The sequence below is a fragment of the Sciurus vulgaris genome (assembly GCF_902686455.1).
Source record: "Sciurus vulgaris genome assembly, chromosome: 17".
NCBI lineage: Eukaryota > Metazoa > Chordata > Mammalia > Rodentia > Sciuridae > Sciurus > Sciurus vulgaris.
Genome location: NC_136478.1, coordinates 16,577,113 through 16,597,273, shown reverse-complemented (window position 1 = coordinate 16,597,273; position 20,161 = coordinate 16,577,113). Strand labels below are relative to the sequence as shown.

Sequence of the window (20,161 nt, the reverse complement as noted above, 5' to 3'; positions counted from 1 at the left end):
GCAAAAAGAAAGAGGAAAGCAAATGTGTGGATCTGCCTTTGGTCCACCCACCCGCCCGTCTCTTTGTCTGAGAGGGTGACTGCATGAAGCACCGCCTGCCACCTGCCTGTGACTCGCTAGCGGTTTGCCGCAGTGGAGGATGGCCGCCCCCTGGGAGAGTTGATCAGCTTGTAAGAATAAGTTGTGGGGGGTGATCCATCTGACCTGTACAAAACCAGGTAGGCTTCCTTCTGCAGTTTTTGTACAGAAATCCAAACTCTCAGCTGGGAGAATAAGAAACAGCAGCAGAGTGCCAGGTGGGCTGTGAAAACTGGCCACTCTTCCCTGACATGGTCTCCTTCCAGAATCTGTAACTCCAGCCCCTCTCCCACCAACAAGAGCCTTAACCTCCAAGAGCTCCTCCAGCAAGTTCTGCAGCCTCCGTCCTGCTGCAGTCACATGCAGCAGGCTTCCTGCAGTACAGAGCACCCTGGGCTTCATGCGCCACTCCGCTTGGAACTGAATTTCCACTTGGGGGTTGGGAATTTTGGCTTCTTATAGTAACTGCTGCTGCCTCTTCCCCACTGGTCAGCTCAGGACTGTACTGGGTGCATGTGCTGGCAAGGGAAGAGGGAACACAGACCCTCATGCTGGCCCTGGGAGGGGCTTTGCCCACTCAGTGTTGGAGAGGTCATCCCTGTCCCTGAAACACAGAGCAGCAAGATCAGTTGCTCTGTGTTTCCTTTAGTTTGGAAATTCATTTCCCATCCAGAGCTTATCTGATGCTCACAACCACCTTGTGGAATGGAGAGGCAAATTATCGTTGCCCCCCTTTGGTGGGATTTGGCTCCAAGTCACCTGAGTCTTAGCCATGCATGGTGACCCATGCTTATAATTCTAGTAACTCAGAGGTTGATGCAGGAAGATCTCAAGGCCAGACTCAGCAAGTTAGTGAAAGCTGGGGGTGTAGTTCAGTGGCAGAGCATCCCTGGGTTCAATCCATAGTACCAAAAAAAAAAAAAAAAAAACCCATAATTTCATCTCCACTCTTACCCCAGGATTACAACTGACAGATTGGGGACATGATCCCCAATCTTTATTAGTTACCATATTTTGCCACTATAAATAATGACATTTCTATGTATATATGTGAATATATGTGTGTGTGTGTGTGTGTGTAATATATATATATATATATATATATATATATATCTTAGTCATCTATCTTAGAAATACATCTCTGTGCTTACAGATCCCTTTTACAGTGGTGGCATGTCTTCCATTGTTTGGGTGAACTGCAACTTGCTTAAGTATTTATGGATGGTCAGTTGTTTCTAATTTTCAATGATTCTCCAACATAATTTTTCATAGGTAAGTGTTTCTATATGATAAGTCTTAGGAAGTTGGAATGCTGGATCAAAGAGGTCTGAACACTTTAAATGTTATACCAAAACATCCCCCCAAATGTCTATGCTGGTCTACATTTCCCCCCAGCCTCAGCTGACATTACTTTAATACCCACAAAATGTACTGGGGATGTAGCTCAGTGGTAGAGCGCCTGCCTTGTATGTATGAGACCCTGGTTCAAACCCCAGTCGGGCAAACACACACTCCAAAACAAAGCACAGACACATTCTCCAAATAACTCAGAATTAGGAAATTTCCAGAAACTGGGGTATTCTGTGTACCAAAACCACCAACATGGGCACACTAGCATGTTTTGCAAGTACAGTTATCAGCAGCACCATGTCCCAGCTTTGGCTTACAAAGTACTCACCCAGGGAGAAATCCTAAAACTAGGTCTATAAAAAGGAGTTTTTGCCAGAACTGATACTCTGCTGTTAGTGTGTAGGAAATGCCTTCTGATGGGGTCTGGAGTGTCTCTAGCAGAGTGACCATATTTCCTAAATTTTCAAGGACATATGTTCTGATGGCCCCTCAAAGTATTGGATTCATCCCTTAAACTCCAGGAAGAACAGTGGTTGTGGTTCCTCATCATTGTACATAGTAATCCTGACTGCAGTTTCTCCTGTAGAGAACTTCACACGTATTAACCTTCTTAATCCTCATGCATGGGCCTGCAAGATGGGTATTATCTGTTTCACAGATGGGAAAACTGAGGCACACAAGACTCTAATTACTTGCCCTGGATTACATAGCTAGTAAGAAGTAGCCAAACCAGTACTTGGACCCAAGCAGTCTGACTCCAAAAGCTGTGCTTTTCACCACTAGGCTTTGCTACTACCCAAATCTGTTTCCAAATTGCAAACATCTGTTCTTAGTGGAAGTAGAATAAAGAAAGCAGTAATTGCTTGTTTACATGGACCACCTATATCAAGGTAAGTTCACCCCCAATTCCCTCAAAATAGTGTTATTACATCAGACACTGGCACTTATTATACATCTGTGTCTGACCTTGTACATTTCTTAGAAGCCAGAGACCAGGGTTATCAAAGTTCTCCTGCCCACCTGCTCCTCTACTTTGGTGACTTTTTTCTTCTTCCTTGGGGTCATCAAGGTAATAGAGATCTAAAACTGACTTCCTGAGAACAGGGGTGGCAGAGAGCCATGTCCCAAGTGTGTTACTTAGAGAATGTTGCAAGTCTACCCATGAACCTCCAACCAAAGCCCAGAAACGTCCTTTCTGAAGGTGGTTGTTTTAGCCCTTTCATCTCCTGTAAGCAGGGCTTTAGTTCTCAGATTTCATTTTCAGAATTACAATGGATTATTTTTCTTTACTTTTTCCTTCTCTTTTTTTTTTTTCTTTCGGTGCTGAGCATCCAACCCAGGGCCTTGCCTGTGCGAGACAAGCCCTCCACTACTAAATTAAATTCCCACCCTCATAACGCATTATTTTTAACTGTTATTCCTTGGAAGAGGCTCAAATCATATATGTTAATAGCTCCATTCCTGAACCATTCCTTTAGAGAGAAAAAGTAGGCTAGATGAATGACCCTCCTTTTGGAAAAGGGAAAAGTAAGATCCAGAAAGGTAAATTCTTGCCAATAGAAAGCAAGCAAGCAAAGAGGTGAGGCACGAGTTCAGCGGAGCAGAGAAACTTCTTCCTTCATTCCCTAGGCCATAATATGAACCAGCAAGCTGGGTCTGAGCTGCTGTGGGACCGATGGAGGTATTTCAAGAGAGGGAGGTTTGCAAAGCGCCCAGGAAGCATGGGAGCACTTCTCCACGAAGACTAGGAAAGCTGCGGGGCCTCTAAGGGGTTTATTAAATGAGGTAAGACGTCATCTTCACCGCCTGCCTTAAGAGCTGGAGCCAGCTTGGAACAGTGCCTGGGTGGGGCTTTCCTAATGTGCAGCTCTAGACATCACAGCACAGGTAGCACCTGGCGCTGGGGAGCACAAAGCTGCTCTCACTTCCGCAGTCTCCAGAACAAACCTCCCACCCCAGCCTTTATTGGACCACACACCACTTTCAAAACTTCAAAATGCATGGCGACTGTGTGAATCCTAGAGCAAGGCCAGACTGAAAGTAGGCTTCTTCACTAGGAAGGGAATGGTGATGCTTTCAAGAACTGGGGGCAGTGAACCCACAGAAGGGTGCTCTTCAGAGATTTAAAACAATGAGGCTGTAGGGTCAGCCATGAGGGTCAAAGGAGAGTCTTCCCAGGGATTCTATTCCCAGAAAAAAGCTGCTCAGGTCCCCTATGAACCTCTAGAGACCACCCTTCCCCACTTTTTTGGTTGGGATGGTCACCAAAGTGTAGAAGTTTATGATTTAGATGACAAAAGTTAATCCTAGGTGTTTTGGCAACTCTGTCCTCCCACTGGCAGGGCTGGCGGACCCCACCCCCACCCCCAGCCAGCCTAGTTCTCCTGGAAGACAGCAGGCAACACCTCTGCCAGTGAAAAGGTTGTTGAAATCCCATTCCTGGTGCATTGGAGAGACCTGGACACTGACCTCGCCCATCTGCTCCTGCTCTCCTGTGTTTCTCCCTGGCTTTCCTTCCTAATTTCTAATTCAAATCCACATCCTTTCTCTTTTTACTTTCTTCCTTCCTGCTTGATAGTTCATTTGTTCAGTGTTAAATTCTTTTTATTTTTAGTCATAGGTTGACACAATACATTTATTTATTTTTATGTGGTGCTGAGAATCGAATCCAGTACCTCACACGTGAAGGGCGAGCGTTCTACCACTGAACCACAAGCACAGCCCAGGTTAAATTCTTAAGGTCAGTTAGTTCAAACAGGTGCCTACACTTGGGGCAGCAGTGCCAGAGAAAAATAGGTAGACACTCTTTTTCCACGCTCTAGGGCTTACCACCTGACTAGCTGGCTGTCTGTTGGCCTCTCCCTGCCAGAAATGCACTTGCAAATCTCAGCTGAGGAGAACCCTGGGAATGTGTTCTTAACCCTGGATGCATAATAGAATCACCTGTGAAATGTAAAATATTCAAGCCTGGGGCCCACCCCCAGCAATTCCAAGCAAATCAATCTGAGAAGGGTTCTAGGCATTTGGTGTTTTTGAAAAAGCTCCCCATATTTTAAAAGTCTAATGTGCAACCATTAGTCAGACTGAGAATCACTGCATTGACTTGTGTGTGTTATCCTTGCTCCCCAAATCTGCTACAAGAAGAATATATGTTGGTGGGGGGAACCTCCTCACACAGCCACTGATGGGTGTCTGTCCCTATCCTTAGTTCTTCTGTACATGTTTTTATGGGTCCGGGGCTTTAGTTCAGCAGTAGGAGCGCTTTCCTAGCATGTTCCATGCCCAGGTCCAGTCCTCAGCACTGAAAAAAATGTTTTTAAAGAGGGTTCAGCATTGTGATGAAAGATGTCTTTAATCAAGAAAGAAGACAGAACTGGGTGTGGTGGCACAAGCCTGTAATCCCATCAGTTTGAGAGATTGAGGCAGGAGGATCACAGGTTCAAAGTCAGCCTCAGGAATTTAGCGAGGTCCTAAACAACTCAGCAAGATCCTGTCTCTAAATAAAATATTACAAAGGGCTGGGGATGTGGCTCAGTGCTTAAGCACTCCTGGGTTCAATCCCCAGTACCAGAAAAACTCTTCTTTCTTTCTTTTTTAGTTTAATAAAAAGTGCTGAAGGTTGGGGATATGGCTCAGTTAAGTTGTTAAGTGCCCCTTGGTTCAATCCTTAGAACCAAAAAATAGGAAGAAAACAGAAAGCAAAAGTACCAGCGCACTTAGAAACTGTGGTTGACATGAGCTGGTGCAGTGGGGCAGGGCCTGCAATCCCAGCAATTTAGGAGTCTGAGGCAGGAGGATTATGAGTTCAAGGCCAACCTCAGCAATTTAGCAAGGCCCTAAGCAACTTAGCAAGACCCTCTGTCAAAAAAATACAAAGGACTGAAGGGCTAGGGATGTAGTAGCTCAGTTGTTAAGTATCCGTTGGCTCAATTCCTGGAACCAAAAAAGAAAAAAAGAGAAGACGGAGAGCAAAAGTACCAGCACATTTAAGAACTGTGGATGGGGCCCGGCAGGGTGGTGCATGCCTGTAATCCCAGTGACTTGGAAAGCTGAGGCAGGAGGATCACAAATTCAAAGCCAACCTTAGCAATTTAGTGAGGCCCTGTCTCCAAATAAAAAGTAAAAAGGGCTGGGGATGTGGCTCAGTGGTTAAGCACCCCTGGGTTCAATCCCCAGTACCCAGGAAAAAAAAAAAAAAGTACCATAGTTGATATGAGCTGGGGTAGTGGTGTAGGCCTATAACCCCAGTGACTTGTGTTGCTGAAACAGGAGGATCAAAAGTTCAAAGCCAGTCTCTGCAACTTAGCAATCATCTCAAAATAAAAAATAAAAAGGAGGACTGGGGATGTAGCTCAATGTTAAAGTGCACCTGGGTTCATTCTCTAGTATCAGAAAAAAAATTGTGGTTAATGACAGGAGGCAAATGAAATCAGAACATTAAGAGATTTGTTCCCCTTCTACAGATCTGGCAGCTTGAGCTGTAGATTAGAATTGAGTTCCTCCAAGGTTTGGGGAAATGCGTGTGCACTTGGGTAACTGAGTGTGCATGTGTGCACTTGTCACAGTGAGTTATGTGCTTGTGTGGGTGTGGACAGGCACGTGGGTACTTGCATGGGGTAGATTTACAACACCAGAGGAAAAGGCTCTCTGGGACTTCCTTGGGCAGGAGGACACTACCACTGACATCATCATTCTTGGAAATGCTTCTTTAGGGAAATCATCCTTTTAGGGAATTCCTCAATCCCCTGTTTAGCATGCCCCTCCTCCCTGACCAAGGATCACCGTGGTCCTGTATGAGGAGGGCAGTGGGGACTGCAAGCAGCTGGGGTGCCCACCAAGCCAAGTGCCTTTTTATGATCCATTTGAAGGTGCTGGAAGAACTGGCAGAGCTCTGGGTGCTCTTCCTCCCCTGCTAAAGTCTCTGAAAGGGCCAGCGTGGGGAATGACAAGGAAGACAACCACCAATCTCATATCCTGACCCTCCCAACTTCATTCACTGCTTTTGTCACAGATTGAGGTTGCCAAACCTTTTTCACATAAACCCATGTGTCATGTAAGCTGCACCCCACCAGCCCCAGCTCAGAAGGAAATTCTGTAAACTCAGAATTTGGATCATTTAAAATAACCTTATAACAAAATTAATAAAATAGATAATTCAGAGAATACAAGAAAAAGGTAAAGTGAAAAAACCTATTGTTTAGCCACCAGATCTTAATATAATATCAAACCTAATAATATGCCAGATGTGGTGCTCACCTGTAATCCCAGTGACTTCGGAGGCTGAGGCAAGAAGGTCACAAGTTCAAGGTCAGCCTTACCAACTGAGTGAGGCCCTGTCACAAAATAAAAAATAAAAAGGACTGGGGATGTAGCTAAGTGGTAAAGCACCCCTGGGTTCAATTCCCCATACCAAAAAACAAAACAAAACAAACAAAAAAAACCCAAACAAACTAATAAAACAGTATTAAGCCTGATCTTGTGTGTGTGTGTGTGTGTGTGTGTGTTTGGCATTGAAATTGAACATTCTAGGCACCTAGCTATATTCCAGCCTTTTTTTTTTTTTTTTTTTAACTTTATTTGGAGACAGGGTATTCATAAATTACGAAGACTAGGCTTGAATTTGCAATCCTCCTCCTTTAGCCTCTGGAGTTGCTGAGATTACAGATATGCACCACTGCACCAGGCCTAACCCTGATCTTAATATCAGGTCTGATTTTAATATTTGGGGAGAACTTCTCTCCTGCCTTTTAATTCATGAGTTGTTTTTGTTTTCAATACTGAGGATCAAACTCACATGCCCACTAGGTAAGTACTCCACCACTGAGCTCTACCTTCAGTTCTAATTCACAGAATTAAAAAAAAAAAAAAAAACAACAGAAGTGTTATACAACTATTCATAAAAAAAATTTTGTTCATTCATATACAACAATTTTTATCTTTAACAGTACATCATAGCATTTTGGCATATTCTTCTATCTTCTTCATGAACATAATTTTTAGTAACTCCAAAACATTTCACCAGGAAGGTAGATTATGGTTGACAATTGCCTTTTGTTTGTTTGTTTTTTTTTGCGGTACTGGGGATAGAACTCAGGGCCTTGTGCTTGCAAGGCAAGCACTCTACCAGCTAAGCTATCTCCCCAGCCCGACAATTGCCTTTTGGATTTTTTCCCCACATTCACCTAGGGAAGAAGGGAAGAGAAAAATGGCTGAGGAGAGTTTTCCCTGCTTAAAATTCCAAGAAAAGCATCCTAAGTCTGTTTTGTTTGTTTGTTTGTTGGGGGGATTGAACCCAGGGACATTTTGTCATTGAACCCTACATCCCCAGCCGTTTTATTTTTTATTTTGAGACAGGTCTCACTAAGTTACTTAGGGCCTTGCTAAATTGCTGAGGCTGGCCTTGAACTTGTGATCCTCCTACCTCTCAGCCTCCAGAATTTGTTGGGATTACAAGGGTGCACCACTGTGCCCAGCCTCAGGTCTGGTTTGATATTTGGTTATCAGTCTGGTGTGCCTTCTAGTCCTGACCTCCAAGGCTGCATCAAAGAGCAGGAACTGACCACTGTGCCTCCAGCGGAGCAAAGTCCCCTTGATTTGAAATGATAAGGATTTTCTCATCAAAGGACAGAGGAGCTGAAGTTAAAATCTAACCACTGTAACTGCAGCACAGATAAGTCCTCAAGTCTGCTTCTTCAAACAGAGCACCTAGAAACAGGTACCGATAGCAGAGTACTTGTCAGTAAGGGGAAAGTAATTGAAACTTTGTTCCGCAGAGCTGCTCTGCTGTAGTCAGGGCACACTCCACTTTGAATTATGTATTAGCTACTGTTGCAGAGAAAACCCTATTTAGTCAGTGGAGGGAACATAAACTTTACTATATCGAAGCCATGTTCTGCATGTGGGATTTGTGTGTGTGTGTGTGTGTGTGTGTGTGTGTGTGTGTGTGTGTTGAGTCAGGCTCTCCCTCTATTGTCCAGGTGGGCTCTGAAGTCCTGGGCTCCTGCCTTAGCCTACCTACTGACCCATGTTACTGTGCCCAGCTTTGGAAGCCATTTTAAATCCATCTTTATTACCTTCAAAAGGTTTTTATGGTGGTCGGCCCAGGGTAGGGTAACAGGATGAACCTAGAGGGACTGAGGAAGCCTGGGGAGCTTGGCTGCTAGCCCTCATTCGGTTTTGCTTTGCTAGAAATTGTGGGCTGAATGCCAGGGAGGAGCACCGAAGCTTGAGGTCAGAAGGCGAGGGGAGCCCAGGAACTACAATCCCTCTTCCTTGATCCTCCCTCCCACAAGTCACTCACTAGGAGGCCAGCAGAGTGGAACAGAAGGCTTGAGGGAGTACCTGGTTCCTGGCAAGGTTACAAGCTCCAAGCACCTGTGACACAGAGATGGAATGGCAGACTCCTAATGCAAGGGATTTGAGCATTTTGTGAGTTTGAATTTGAAAATTAGTTGAAAGGTGAAATTTTTTGTTTATAGAACTGTCAGCTTCAGTTATCTCAAACCCTCTACAGCTTTGAGAATGCCCTTAACAACTCCCCAGGTTTTTACAGAACTCTGCCCAGCCCATTGCAGCTTGCAGAGATTTTTCTTTCCTGAAATTCTCAACCTCTTCCAGTTGAATCCTCTTACCATATTTAAACTTTGTGTAATGACTTAGTTTTTCAACTCTATTTGTCTTCAAGATGGGTAACATTTTAGGTGGCAGGAACTAGCCAAGCACTCTGGGTACCAGAACACCCTTCTTTGCTCAGAGCAGGCCTTCAACAATTGTTAAACGAAGGTGCAAGCACAGTACGAATCTTCTAGAGTCAAGTAGGGAGGCTTGGCCTCTGAATCAGTGTAAAAGTCAATTTGGCAGCATCTGAATTCATATTTGTAAGTGATTGGGTATGGAATTAGCATTATTTCTAAATCTTCAGTGGTAAAAAGAGATAAACTCAAGCTTTATTTTGTCGCCCCTTAAAGACTCCCATACCCACCTCTCTGGGAAGGAAAGAATGCAAATAGGGCACCTCAAACTGGGTGCTAATTGCAGGCAAATCCTCCCTGGCATAGATCCACCACAAAGGTAAAGACTCTCTTATCTGCTTGATAACACCAGGCCCTTGGCCCTGCAGATCAGGGGAAGCCATTTAGGGGCAAAGCCTCTTGGTCTGGGCAGAGGGTTTACTGTCCTTGTGATGTTATTTCCAGCTGCTATTCATTTCAGAGGTATTAACTGACCAGTGATGTTGTGCTGAACCAGCCCCACTCTGGAGTCTACCAAGAGAGACCACAAGGCATTTGTGGGTCATAGTTGGAGCCTTAGAAATTAATCAGACATGAGAAAGTCCTAGACCAGCCCCAGGGAAAGGAACATGCACCCAGAGAAATCATGTTGCTGTCTTGCTGAGACCAGAAAGGATCTTTCAAAACCGGTTTCTCCATTCGCTAACCAACAGGACACTTACAAGAAGCCAGTTGGCTGGCTGTGACTCAGACACATTTTATCTGGCCTGCAGAGTACTTTTTTCAACATTTGAATTAAAAAGTATATTTCACATAAAAGTCTGGATTTCTAGCTTCTCCTGAAAACAGAGCTCTTGGAGATTCTGGGCTCTTCCTCTGCAGGGAAATGATCCTATACATGGGGCATTCGTTCCTCAAAGGCTCATGCATCCATTTTCACAAGCCCCTGCTTGCTTTCCCTGATCCAGACTATTATAGGTTGCAACTTTGGGGGTGGGGAAAGAGGTAGATCCTCAGGTCTCTGGCATCTCCAGGCTATGTGATGCCTCTCAATCGGAGCAGGTAACCCAGGGATCCAGGGGACTATAATGCAATAGAGACAAGATACTTTTCATTTATTGAAACACTGATTCCTGGACTTCTATCACTGAGTACTCTAGAGGGATAAGCACGGGCAGCCTCTTTATTTGAGTTTAACGGGAGCTTACTAAACACTTTCTCTCAACCAGTGTCTTCAAACCTTCTAACAATCCTCATGACAACTTCGTTTTGGGATGGAGACACTGAGGCTTATTGCCACACAACTAATAGCAGAACCAGATGGCTGACTCCCAAGCTCTCCTCTTCCCCATGCTACTGTTTCTCTCTGCATCTTGGTGTTGCTAGCTTTAGGAGGGTCCCCCGGGTTATCTGAGGTACAGAACCCATTCCGATTGTGGATTGTTTGTTTGTTTGTTTTTTGTGGTGCTGGGGATTGAACCCAGGGCCTTGTGCTTGCAAGGCAACCACTCTACCAACTGAGCTATCTCCCCAGCCCTCAATACTAGTTTTTAATTTTTTTGTTTTTTAATTAGTTATACATGATGGTAGAATGCACCATGACACATTGGACATAATGAAGCATAATTTCTCATTTTCTGGTTGTACATGATGAAGAATCCCACCAGTCTTGTGGTCATATATGTACAAAGGGTAGTGTTTTATGTTTGTTTGTTTGTTTGTTTTAGTGTACCTGCTTAACCCATAAATAACTTTTTAGTTATTTCCCAAGCAGTGTGAAATGGTTTTGATTTTTGTGCTGCAGAATGGGAGCCAGGCGAGTGCCTGGAGGCTTTGCCTGTGATGCTCAGCTCTGTAGCCCAGAGTGAGGGTGGACAGGTAAGTCCGTGCGCCCCAAGACTTCTGGGAGGAGCAACTTATAAACTGCAGCTCATGTGCCTATAAAGTTGCAGTTTGGAAAGGGATGGAAGTTACCTCGGGCGTGTTCGGAGGACATGCAAATTCATTGTTTACTAGTTTTTATTTCTCTTAAAAGCTTTTCTGAGATGTAAAAGCTCAGGGTCAGCAGCTGGTTCTAAAACTTTCTTCAGCTAATGCCCTCTTCTCCCCTACCCCCTCCCTTTCATCTCAGTCAAGTCTAGCCCCAGCTTGGAAACTACTAGCATTGAGGTCAGTTGGGAATTTAGGAGGTCATGGATATCTGAAATAAAGGTGTAAAAAAGGGGAGGAGGAAATGTTTTGGCTTTAGGACACCGGAACCTGCAAGCTTCCTGCTAAACCATTTGCAGCATTTGCAGACAGCATTAATGTCATCAGTGCCCCACTCCGGGATTCAAAGCTAAGCTGGTCACAATTGTTAACGCTTTCTTTGACCAGCCTTTTAATATTTGATAACTATTCTCTTCCATCAGGAAGGTTCTGCTGCTTTGATTTTAGGGAGTCTTCTATACAACGAACAGCCCCTTGGCGTGCAAAAGTCGGGGGAGCGGGGAGATTTGTTCTGCTCGCCGGCTTTGCAGGGTGAGTAGGTTTTCAAGGCTTAGAAAGAGGGGCTTGGAGGAGGAGACGGAGAGTAAGGAGGTAAGTAGGTCCCTATGGGTTATCTCGAAAGTTAGCGAAGCTTCAGGTTCAAAATTGGGCACAATGACCGCCTCCCCTGGGCAGCTGGCCCGGAGACCAGCGCGGAGTAGCTCTGCCTCCGGCCACATTGGGGAAACCCAAGAGGGCGCAGAGGCTGTGCGTAGCTGCGCGCCAGAGGACCTCTGTCCACGCGGGACCCCACAAGCCGCCAAATACCGGCCTGTGGAGTTCCCTTCCACCCAGCCAGGAACGGGGTGCCCTCGGGGAGCCCTCCCACTCTTGCCAACTTTCCCGGCCCCAGGGCTGGAGGAGGGCGCCTCTCCCGGCGAGGACGCGCTGGGTACTTAAGGCGGCTCTGCAGGGCCGGCACTCGTCAGTCGGAGCGCGCGGCGGCGGCAGCGGCGCACCGTGGAGGGAGGCGCGGCGGCGATAGGAGCCAGAGGAGGGGCATGGAGCCGCCGCGGGCCTGCTGAGCACTAGAGCGCGGGCGGCCGGCGGCACGGTGAGCGCGGGCCGGCCACCTCGGAGGGCGGGCCGCGCGGGGCTGCGCTGAGGGCCCTGTGCGCCGGGCTTAGGGGATCTCTTCTGCCGAGCCCTAGGGCACCGTGTCCAGTGCCGGGTGGCCGGCTGGAGCTTCTCGGCCGCGGTTCCTGCAGCCCCTTCCCCATTGACCCCTCCTCCCTTTCTTCCTCCAGCTTCTCCTCCTCCAGCCTCTCCTCCCTTCTTCCCTTGCGGCTACTGTTTTGTGAATGAATTAGCAGGCGGGCGACCGTGCGGGACACGAGGCTGGTTGAAGCACCCCTCCCCCCATCCACGCCAGCCCGGGTCTTCACACCTGTGGGGACACCAAGACTCCCGGCGCCCTGGTTCCTGCGGGTCAGCTGCAGGAACCACGGCTGCACGTCCGCCGGACTGAGCTGCCTTTCCTTTGCCGGCTCAGAGGAGCCCGAGGGCGCCCAGGCGCAAGGCAAGGAGCCCCCACCGCGCGCATAAGTTTCCATCCCGCTGCACGAGGGCCCCGCAGCAGGGCGCACCTGTCAGCGGGAGAGACGCTGCAGACCAGGCAGTCCCTCAAAGTTTGGGGGTGGGGGGCGGCAGACAGGGAAGCGTGCGTCTTTGGCTGGAGGGTTTTCCTTCTGTAGTCGGTGGGACAGGTTTTTGGGGAAAGCCCCAACCTCATGACCTTGAACCCGAGTGCTCGTTAGCCACCGGCTAACCGTGAACCCCTCCTAAACGAAGGGTATGGGGGTGGGGTGGGGGGAGGCGTTCCAGGCTGTAGAATCACCCAGCCTCCGCCGACTTGGGGGTGACAGCCCGGGCATGGGACTTCAACCAGAGACCGCACCAGTGCCTGACTGGACATGGGGTATCCGGCAGTAGGACCTTCTTGGGTCCTCTGAGAGGAGAGTACAGAGGTAGTGCCTCTAATTCCTGTGGGGGAGGGGTCCCGCCCGGGGAAAGAAGGGACTGGCGACACCGGGGATGCAGCCTTTGTCTGCAGACACACTTTTGCCAAGGTAGCTGGGGCCCGGGAAGATGAACAGGGTCTGGTCGGATTGTGATTCCTTGGGTTTCGCGTTCCTTCCCGGCTGGGTCGTGGGAAACGGGCACGTGGGTGTGGCCCGCGCCGCCTTCTCCAGTAGGCGAAGCCCAAGCCGGGTGAGAAGCTTGGCGAGTGCCTTCGCGACCGCATTGACCTGGTGGGCACAGCCTCCGTCACTGCGCCCAGGCGGGGCGCCAGGGCCTTGCAGGTTGCTGGGTTGGGCCCGGCACCTCCTGCTCAGAGCTCAGACTGGCCGTGAGGCGCCCCCACATCTTGTAACCCCCAGAAGGGGACGCGGGGGGCGGGGGCGCTCCTGGGCGGTGGATGCAGGCCCAGGGGGTTCTGGGCCTCGGGCGCGTGCAGAGAGGGAGGACTGGGAGGGCTTGGAGTCCTGCAGAGGAAGCACACCGCCGGCCAGGCGGGGCAGAGAGCCCGGAGGCCGCGCTTCCCGGAGAGGCGAGTCTGCCAACAGCTTTCTGATCCAAGCTGCTGGTGTCTTGAGTCTCTGGCTGATTTAGGCTGTGATTGCTTGTTCTTCACTCCTATGTGAGGTGTCCGCTGGCAGGAAGGTGATTTTATGTTGGGGTGGGTGGCTGCATTTCAGGGAGTCCTAGAGTTGGAACAAGCTTGAAAATGAGACATCATTGTCTGGAGTTCCAGGTGGAAACGCGGATTCTCCAGGAGGGCAGGTGGTAAGGAGAGGAAATGGGGAGAAGGCCTAGGTCAGAATGGAGGGCAGGGAGCAGTCCTTGTCCACCTGTCCTTCCCACCTCTTCTTCATGCTGCTGTCCCCCACTGGAACTCACAATTAGCCTTACTATTGGGCAGCCCTGTAGGGCTGACATGTTTCCATTTTCAGGGAAATTATTTACTACTTACCTGAGACCTATGAAGCAAGGAACCATTAGAACCCCCACTATGTGTGTGTGGAGGTGGGGAGACCAAGTCTTAGAGAACCCAGGCAAGCTCAGGCAGCCAGGAGGTAGTGGAGCTCGTCTCAAACCAAGTTTCCACAGGGCAGATGCTGGGAGCCCTGATTTGGCTGTGAATAGAAACCCAGCCTCCTGGCATCATCTCCAGAAGTGCCAGCCTAGGGACGAACAGGGAGATTCCACCAGGGCACTAGGACCAAGCGGATGGGGCTCTCCAGGCAGCCACCTCTCTCAGGCTGCTGCAGTGGTGGCTGCGGTTCCCTCTGGCGCTTCCAGGAGGGCTGTCCACACCCCAGCTCTCATTTCCTCTTCTTTCCCTTGTTTGCTTTTCCCCTGGCTTTCCCTTTCTTTCCTGCCTCTCAAGTAAATGAGAAAAAGGTGAGAGAGCAGAATCCTGGGAAGTTTCTATTGCTGAATTTGCCATGAGAAAGGGAAGCCCTTCGCATCCTCCCCCAACTTTTGTTTCCTGCTGTTTCCCCTCATCTTTTCCTTCCCCACTTTCTTCAAGGGCATTATGCTGTGCTTTATCAATGAACAGTCTCCTAGAATGGAGTCACTCACCCTCTCTAGGGGTCATGGCTCATAAGCCACTGGCTGCTACTCTTCCACTCCTACCACGTTGTCTGCAAAGCTGTTCCCTTTTGCTCAGGAATGCCTCAGGCTCACCCCACTGAAGCTTACCTATTAAGACTTCTGGTCAGGCAGATCCCATTCTGCCATCTATGGGGTAGCACAAAACTCTGGCCTTTGGTTTGTCTGCTTTTTGGCGGGGGCCGGGGGGTACCAGGAATTGAAACCAGGGCACTTAACCACTGAGCCACATCCCAGCGCTTTTTTTATATTTGATTTTGAGACAGGGTCTTGCTAAGTTGCTTAGGGCCTCACTGAGTTGCTGAGTCTGGCTTTGAACTCGAGATCCTCCTGCCTCAGCCTCCCACCTCAGCCTCCCAAGCCACTGGGATTATAGGCGTGCACCACCATGCCCAGCTGGTTTGTCTGCTTTCTTTACATTTGTTGCCCATTCACCCCCTGAATATCCTATGATATTAGTACTGCAGCCCACATTTTACAGATGAAATAACAAAGGGGTCACACAGATAGCAGAAGTGGAATTTGAACCTAGTATTCTGGCTTCTGAGTCACCAGTCTTAGCCATGCTCAGTAAGTGGTAATAATGGTTTTATTAGTGGGCCATTTCCCCTGTTTTGGGCCAGACTCCAAGAATGCCCACTCTCCCAATGTTTGGAAATACTGTGTCCTGCCTGACCTCACATCTCCCACCTTCTGCTAGATGCCGGTGCAGCTGACAACAGCCCTGCGTGTGGTGGGCACCAGCCTGTTTGCCCTGGCGGTGCTGGGTGGCATCCTGGCAGCCTACGTGACAGGCTACCAGTTCATCCACACAGAAAAGCACTACCTGTCCTTTGGCCTGTACGGCGCCATCCTGGGCCTGCACCTGCTCATCCAGAGTCTGTTTGCCTTCCTGGAGCACCGGCGCATGCGCAGAGCAGGGCGGCCAATAAAGTTGTCTTGCCAGCGGCAGCGTTCGGTGGCGCTTTGCATCGCGGCCTACCAGGAGGACCCTGACTACTTACGCAAGTGCCTGCGTTCAGCCCAGCGAATCGCCTTTCCTGACCTCAAGGTGGTCATGGTGGTGGATGGCAATCGCCAGGAGGATGCCTACATGTTGGACATCTTCCATGAGGTGCTGGGTGGCACTGAACAAGCTGGTTTCTTTGTATGGCGCAGCAACTTCCACGAGGCGGGTGAGGGTGAGACTGAGGCCAGCCTGCAGGAGGGCATGGAGCGAGTGCGGGCAGTGGTACGGGCCAGCACCTTCTCGTGCATCATGCAGAAGTGGGGAGGCAAGCGTGAGGTCATGTACACAGCCTTTAAGGCCCTTGGCGACTCCGTGGACTATATCCAGGTAAGGGTGACTCCCTAAGAGGGTGTCGATGGGCACATATTGGGCCAATGGGGCATGCTCTTTTCCAGGAGTTTTACGTCCAGTTTAGGTCCCTTGTGTTGTGCACACCCGTCCTTTGCAATGAACGAAGCATAACGGTTCTGAAGCTGCCCTGGGGTCAGGCAGGTTTGGATTAGAAGCTTGGTTCTGCTTCTTTGAGTTGGTGTGCCAATAAGAGCAGAAAACTGTTACAACAGCATTCACCTCGTTGTGGGCACTGCTGTGGGTGCTTTGGACATATCAGCTATTTTTTTTTTTTAAACCTTTATTTTTTTTTATATGGTGCTGAGGATTGAACCCAGGGCCTCACATGTGCTAGGCAAGTGCCCTACCACTGAGCCACAACCCTAGTCCCTTATAGCAGCTATTTTAATCCTCATAATACTCCCAGGAGTTAGTATTATTAACTCTGTTCATGGAAGGTGAGACTGAAGTACAGAAAGTAACTTGACTAATGTCATACTGCTAGTGAGGTGCAGAGCCAGGCAGCTGTCTCAGGTCTGCTCTTAGTCCTCAGCAATACTCCTTGGCCACTGGCAACATAGGGGTGAGAAGAGCAAAAGAAATCCGGCTCCAAAGTACCCAAATGTTTGTTATAGGCCCAAAGTCCCACTCTTCCTACTGTCAAATTCATGTCTGTGAGGCAGGAGTGAAGGGACACAGGGTGTGAGTCATCTAACTGCTTCATTTCTCAGCAGCATTAACAGGGCTGGAACCCTGAGCGACTACCCAGCTCTGGTCAAAGTGTGTGTTTCACTGACACTAGCCTGGAAATTTTATTAGGTTGACATGGTTGATACAGCTTCAATTTTCAAATAATACTACCTAGAGAAAATTGGGAAGATTAAAAATCACATATTCAGTCCCACACAGAAATTGAAATCCCAGAACTCTAGGTTCTGGTCCAGAATTTTTCACAGCATCCACACTGCCTGTTCTGGTCTCTGCCCTTCTCTACCTGCTGTAGAGTTCTGCCCACAGCTTCATAAGTGCTTGAAAGAATAGTAGCTGTTCTGGCAGCCACCTGTGTGCTGTTCAGTCTCGCTGACAGCATGATGAAGCCTCTGGTACTATTTATATTTTCTATTTGTATACTTACCTAGAACTAGTGTGCACAATTTGTTTGGCACTATTTTTTTTTTTTTTTTTCCTTAAAGGTATGTCCTTGTGCAAGAGTCGATACCTTTGTCTTTTTCTGTCTTCCTAGGCCCAAGGACCTTCCCAGCCATGGAGGGAGGGATATGAGCCTAGAAGGCTGTTTGATTCTGTAGTGCACCTGGAGTTGGGGCCTTTGTGAAAACTTCCTGGGAACTCAAAAGCTTATAAAAAGCCCTGAGCCCTGATATATGCTCAAGTCAGTGACTTTGTCATCCACTCCCTTGAATCACAGAACCCCCAAAGCTGCTCTGCCACATGGCTCCCTTCCCCAGTCATCTGTGCACTCTGGTGGATCTGCAAACAGGCCCCCACCTGAGACATACCTTTTTCTTTATGGCCCTGGGACCACTGCCTAAGGCAGCCTTGGGCTAGAGCCAATGAAGCTTGATGGATTTCAGCCTGCCTTCCAACAGCCCTGCTGAGGGTGTGTCTTTTTCGCTCTGTGGGAGAGAACCTTGTCCCTGCCAGTGGGGAAAGCCAGGCAGCTCAGGACTCTTCCTTCCCTGCTCAGCTAAAACCACCTCCCTGCCATGAAGGAGGTAGAGCAGCATGGAGAATGGGTTAGGGTGAGGACAGGAAGTGGCAGTGAGACCAGCAGCACTGGGTAGCTTGTTCTGTAGGCTGAGGAGGCTTTGATTCTGGCCAAAGGCTAGCTGGGATCTTCTGGGTACCAGGATGTAAGGATGTGTCTGATAAGGAGGCAGGAAGGAGCACAGGTGAGGGACTCAGCCTGGCACTGATGGCTGTGCCTGGTTCCTCCTTAGCTTTTTACCATTCCTCACTTGTAGCCACCCTCTTCTGACACAGAGAAAACTGGGAAAGTTTGGGGTGTCAGAGGCAGCCATCTCCCTGAAGGCTGATGGGAACCTTTATTTAGTTTTTTGGTACTGGGGACTGAACCCAGGACTTTATATATAAAGTAACTTCAATGAAAGAATTGTAGGCTGTGAACAGAGTTGTTTCACCTGTGGATACTCTATTCTGAGAACTGTGACCATAGAGCTCAATTAGAAGCCCATAAACCAGTTCCCCTGCTTAATGATTATCTAGACTCTGTACTATCTCAGTGTCTTTTTAGAAAATATAGAAAAGACACAAGAAGTAAGTCATCAGGGTTAAGTGTTTGGAGCCCAGATTCAATTAATAATAGGACCACATTGGGCCATGAACCTTCTGAGAAACAGAGGACCAGGATCTGATTTGAGGCAGCTATTGCTGGCTTCCACAAGCATTCAAAGAGTAAATCCCAGGCAAGAGCATTCTTCAGTCATAATGTCCCCCTTTTTTTTTTTGTGGTGCTGGGGTTGAACCCAGGTCCCTGTGCATGCAAGTCAAACACTCTACCAATTGAGCTATATCCCCAACCCCTGTGTCCCAATCTTAAGCCTTGGTCAATGGAATCTGTACTGAGGGAGCACAGAATATATGGGGACTATGTTTGTGGTTTCATGGAGGGACTTATGGATAGCTAGACAGATCCTCGCCACGGGGGCTTTAGGTTGTCCAGGAACCCAGGGGCTGAAATGAAGACACCAGTAACAACTACCCTAGAGATCACTTTAGGGATTAGCCTGACAGGAGCTATTTCTCAGCTTTCTGAGGAATGTCTGCTGGCCCTGGTCTAGCCCACTGTCCTGTCTCTGATTTCAGTGGCTTGTTCCCCATTTCTGCCCAAGGACCCCAAAGAAATATTTTGAGCCCATTTCTATGGATTATGGATCTGAAAGGGCAAAAACTTACCCAGTGCCAAGCATTTTTCCCTTTCTAGGCCAGTCTACTGGGTTTCTCTCAGCTTAGAGGCTGTCAAGCCTGGTATGTGAACTCACCTTTACCTTATTTTCCTCTCTTCCCTTTTATCTGGTTTAGATCTTTCTGCTGGAAGTGAATCATGAGGGAGGGGGTCATATCCCTCAGGCAGTGAGCAGCCTTGTGGAGGGGGAGGGTATGTGTGCAGGCCTGAGGTCAAAATGGGCTGTGTACTCCCTTGCAGGTTTGTGACTCTGATACTGTGCTGGACCCGGCCTGTACCATGGAGATGCTTCGAGTCCTAGAGGAGGATCCCCAAGTAGGGGGTGTTGGTGGAGATGTTCAAGTAAGAAGCAACCAGGGTTCCTGGGGGTAGGGATCCAGACTCTCCTAATCCAATAGGATATACCTGGGAAATGGGTATTTTGACTTGCTAGTTTTTGGGGGGAGGTTCCCCTCTGGTGGTGTTCACTAGTAACAAAGGTCTTACCTAACTTGTTACCCAATTCCTTTCCTGTTCTTTTTCAATGTGTGTGTTGGGGGTGGGTATTACCAAATAGTTATGGAGAGCCTACGCTGCAGGAAGGATTCTGAGGTCACAGATCCCAGAGAGTGTTTCCTTTTGGGCTGGTAGGGTAGCAGACAGCTCCCAAGTTAGGGCCTCCAGAAGCCCTTGCTTTTAAGGAACTTGGGTTGAAGAGCTCTGGGTGATATGGTAAGCTTGAAAGGCTGATCATCTTCTAGAGGATACTGCAGGCAATATATCATATCTTTCCAGAAGTTTTCCAACTGTAGAAGGAGCAGAACAGGTGGCTGGGGTGGGGTTTTGCTTCTTTCTCAAGTCCTTCTCTGCCACCATCTGTCCTTCTGAGACTGAAGGTGGCTTTGTTGGAAAAATCAATGCAGATGACACAGTGGGGAGGTAGAACTGGTGCTGGGGAGAGTCAATGAGTATGGTTGAGTTTTCTGAGCCTTGGGTTTCTTAGGTCTGATGGGATTAGAACTGATGGCCAGGAATCTGAGCAATGGGCCACAGAACCCATGGTAGGGAGGCCTCATGATCTCTGGTGCCTGACTC

At 48.5% G+C, this 20,161-nt stretch overlaps 1 protein-coding gene across 6 annotated transcripts in view; it reads left to right on the top strand.

Annotated features, from left to right (window-relative positions):
- Positions 1–1,434: 1,434 nt before the first annotated feature.
- The window catches only part of HAS3 (hyaluronan synthase 3), a 26,150-nt gene continuing 7,423 nt past the window's right edge, over positions 1,435–20,161 (top strand). The window contains exons 1-4 of one of the 6 annotated variants that reach the window (XM_079116880.1): positions 11,691–12,240; positions 12,434–12,705; positions 15,505–16,140; positions 19,328–19,429. In XM_079116880.1, the coding sequence (XP_078973006.1) occupies positions 15,505–16,140; positions 19,328–19,429 (738 nt within the window). In that variant the 5' untranslated portion in view covers positions 11,691–12,240; positions 12,434–12,705. The other 5 variants (XM_079116881.1, XM_079116882.1, XM_079116879.1 and 2 more) reach the window with 5 other exon arrangements.